Consider the following 1,537-nt stretch of genomic DNA (forward strand, 5'->3'; position numbering starts at 1 on the left):
AGGGGGCCTGGATGTGATGATCTCATGAGGTCCCTTCCAGCCCTAAACCTCTGTGAATCTGTGAAGTACATAGGACAATCATTAATCTAATAAGTAAAACTGGATAATGCACAGTTCAGCATGTATAGAGCCAGCAAAGTCTGTAACCCTCTGTTTAACTTAAGGTTAAAGCAATAGCCATTCAGAGAATCTAGTAGGATATCTGAATTTCCTCTATGCTTGTAGCTGAAGAAAATGGGCATTACTTTATTTCAGTTGCCCCATGATTTAAGTTTTGATTCTTTGTTGTTCCCTCTTATGTCTGATTCATCTTCACTTTTGTTCTCTGGTCCACAGAGGAAGACCCATGTGAATGTAAAGCCATTGTGAAGTTCCAGACAAAAGTAGAAGACCTCATAAAGTCATTGCAACAGAAATATATCCTTTGGAAGCTGAGCATGTCCAGAACATACAGGGTTGGGTTGCAGTTTGTGGAGATAGCAAATTAGCAAACCTCCTGACCAGAGAGCGGGTTCATCTGGGAGACTGTAGGTTTCAACACACTTGAGTTCTATACAGATGTGCAACAAAAGGAGACAATCCCTGCCCTAGATAGCTCAACGTCTGCATGTCTGACAGGACACGGGAAGAGAACAAGCCAGACACTATTGGGCAGATAAGGGTGAGGCCAATGGTAGCATTTGCTGTTCAAGTGTCAGCCGGTATGACTTGCAGGCACTTCAAAATAGATAAGCTTTAAGGTGGGATTTAAAGGTGGATACAGTGGAAGCTTTGTGGTTATTGCCAAAGAGTTTGCCCCAAGTATGTAAGGTAAGATTTGCTGTCTGTTTAAGATCCAGATGCTATCAGGATCTCATGTAATTACTCAGTTACTCATGTAATTGATTCCTTCACCTGCTCAGCCAATGACAAGGCTACAGGTAATATCTGTGAGAGCACAAATGTTATGCGTTGTGCTTTAGAGGTCCTTCAATATACCCAGCAAGGTCATAATGAGCCAATGACCAAAAGTAGAAGCAAGAAAAAATCAAGTGGAAAATAAGACAAAACATTTTCACAGTAAGTAAAGGTAATTAATGAACCACTGGGAGAGCTCACCAAAGAATGAGTTACATTCTCCATCACTTGGAGTCACTAGGTTGTCAGGATTGAATGCCCTTTTAAAAAAATACTCCAGGATAACCTCAAGACACTAGATTCCACAATGTTACTTGCAACGTAAACCGTCTCTTCTTTTAGTATAACGTGGCTGAAATTTTATGGCTTACATTATGCAGGGGGTCAAACTAAATCGGTGTTTCTGAACCTGTGGGTCATAGCCCCCTGCAGGTCATAAAAGAGTATCAGGAAAATTTTGTGGCATTGAAAATTGCATTGCAATCTAAATCAAAGAAAATCTCTTTCCAACACTCTGCACGTTCTTACAGTTCAAGGTCAAGTATTCTCCATCAATCTCTTGAAAAACACCACAAATCATGGCTACATTTTTACTCTTACTTTATGGTGAAGGGAAAGAGGGGTTGTGAGCTGGTCTTTT

At 40.6% G+C, this 1,537-nt stretch overlaps 1 protein-coding gene across 1 annotated transcript in view; it reads left to right on the forward strand.

The window, feature by feature from the left end:
* Positions 1 to 1,537, forward strand: part of MATN1 (matrilin 1) — a 37,858-nt gene that overhangs the window by 35,911 nt on the left and 410 nt on the right. Inside the window, exon 7 of the mRNA XM_006021870.2 lies at positions 337 to 417. Within this exon, the coding sequence (XP_006021932.1) occupies positions 337 to 417 (81 nt within the window). The remainder of the gene's footprint in view (positions 1 to 336; positions 418 to 1,537) is intronic.

The sequence above is a fragment of the Alligator sinensis genome, unplaced genomic scaffold (genome assembly GCF_000455745.1).
Source record: "Alligator sinensis unplaced genomic scaffold, ASM45574v1 scaffold883_1, whole genome shotgun sequence".
Lineage (NCBI taxonomy): Eukaryota > Metazoa > Chordata > Crocodylia > Alligatoridae > Alligator > Alligator sinensis.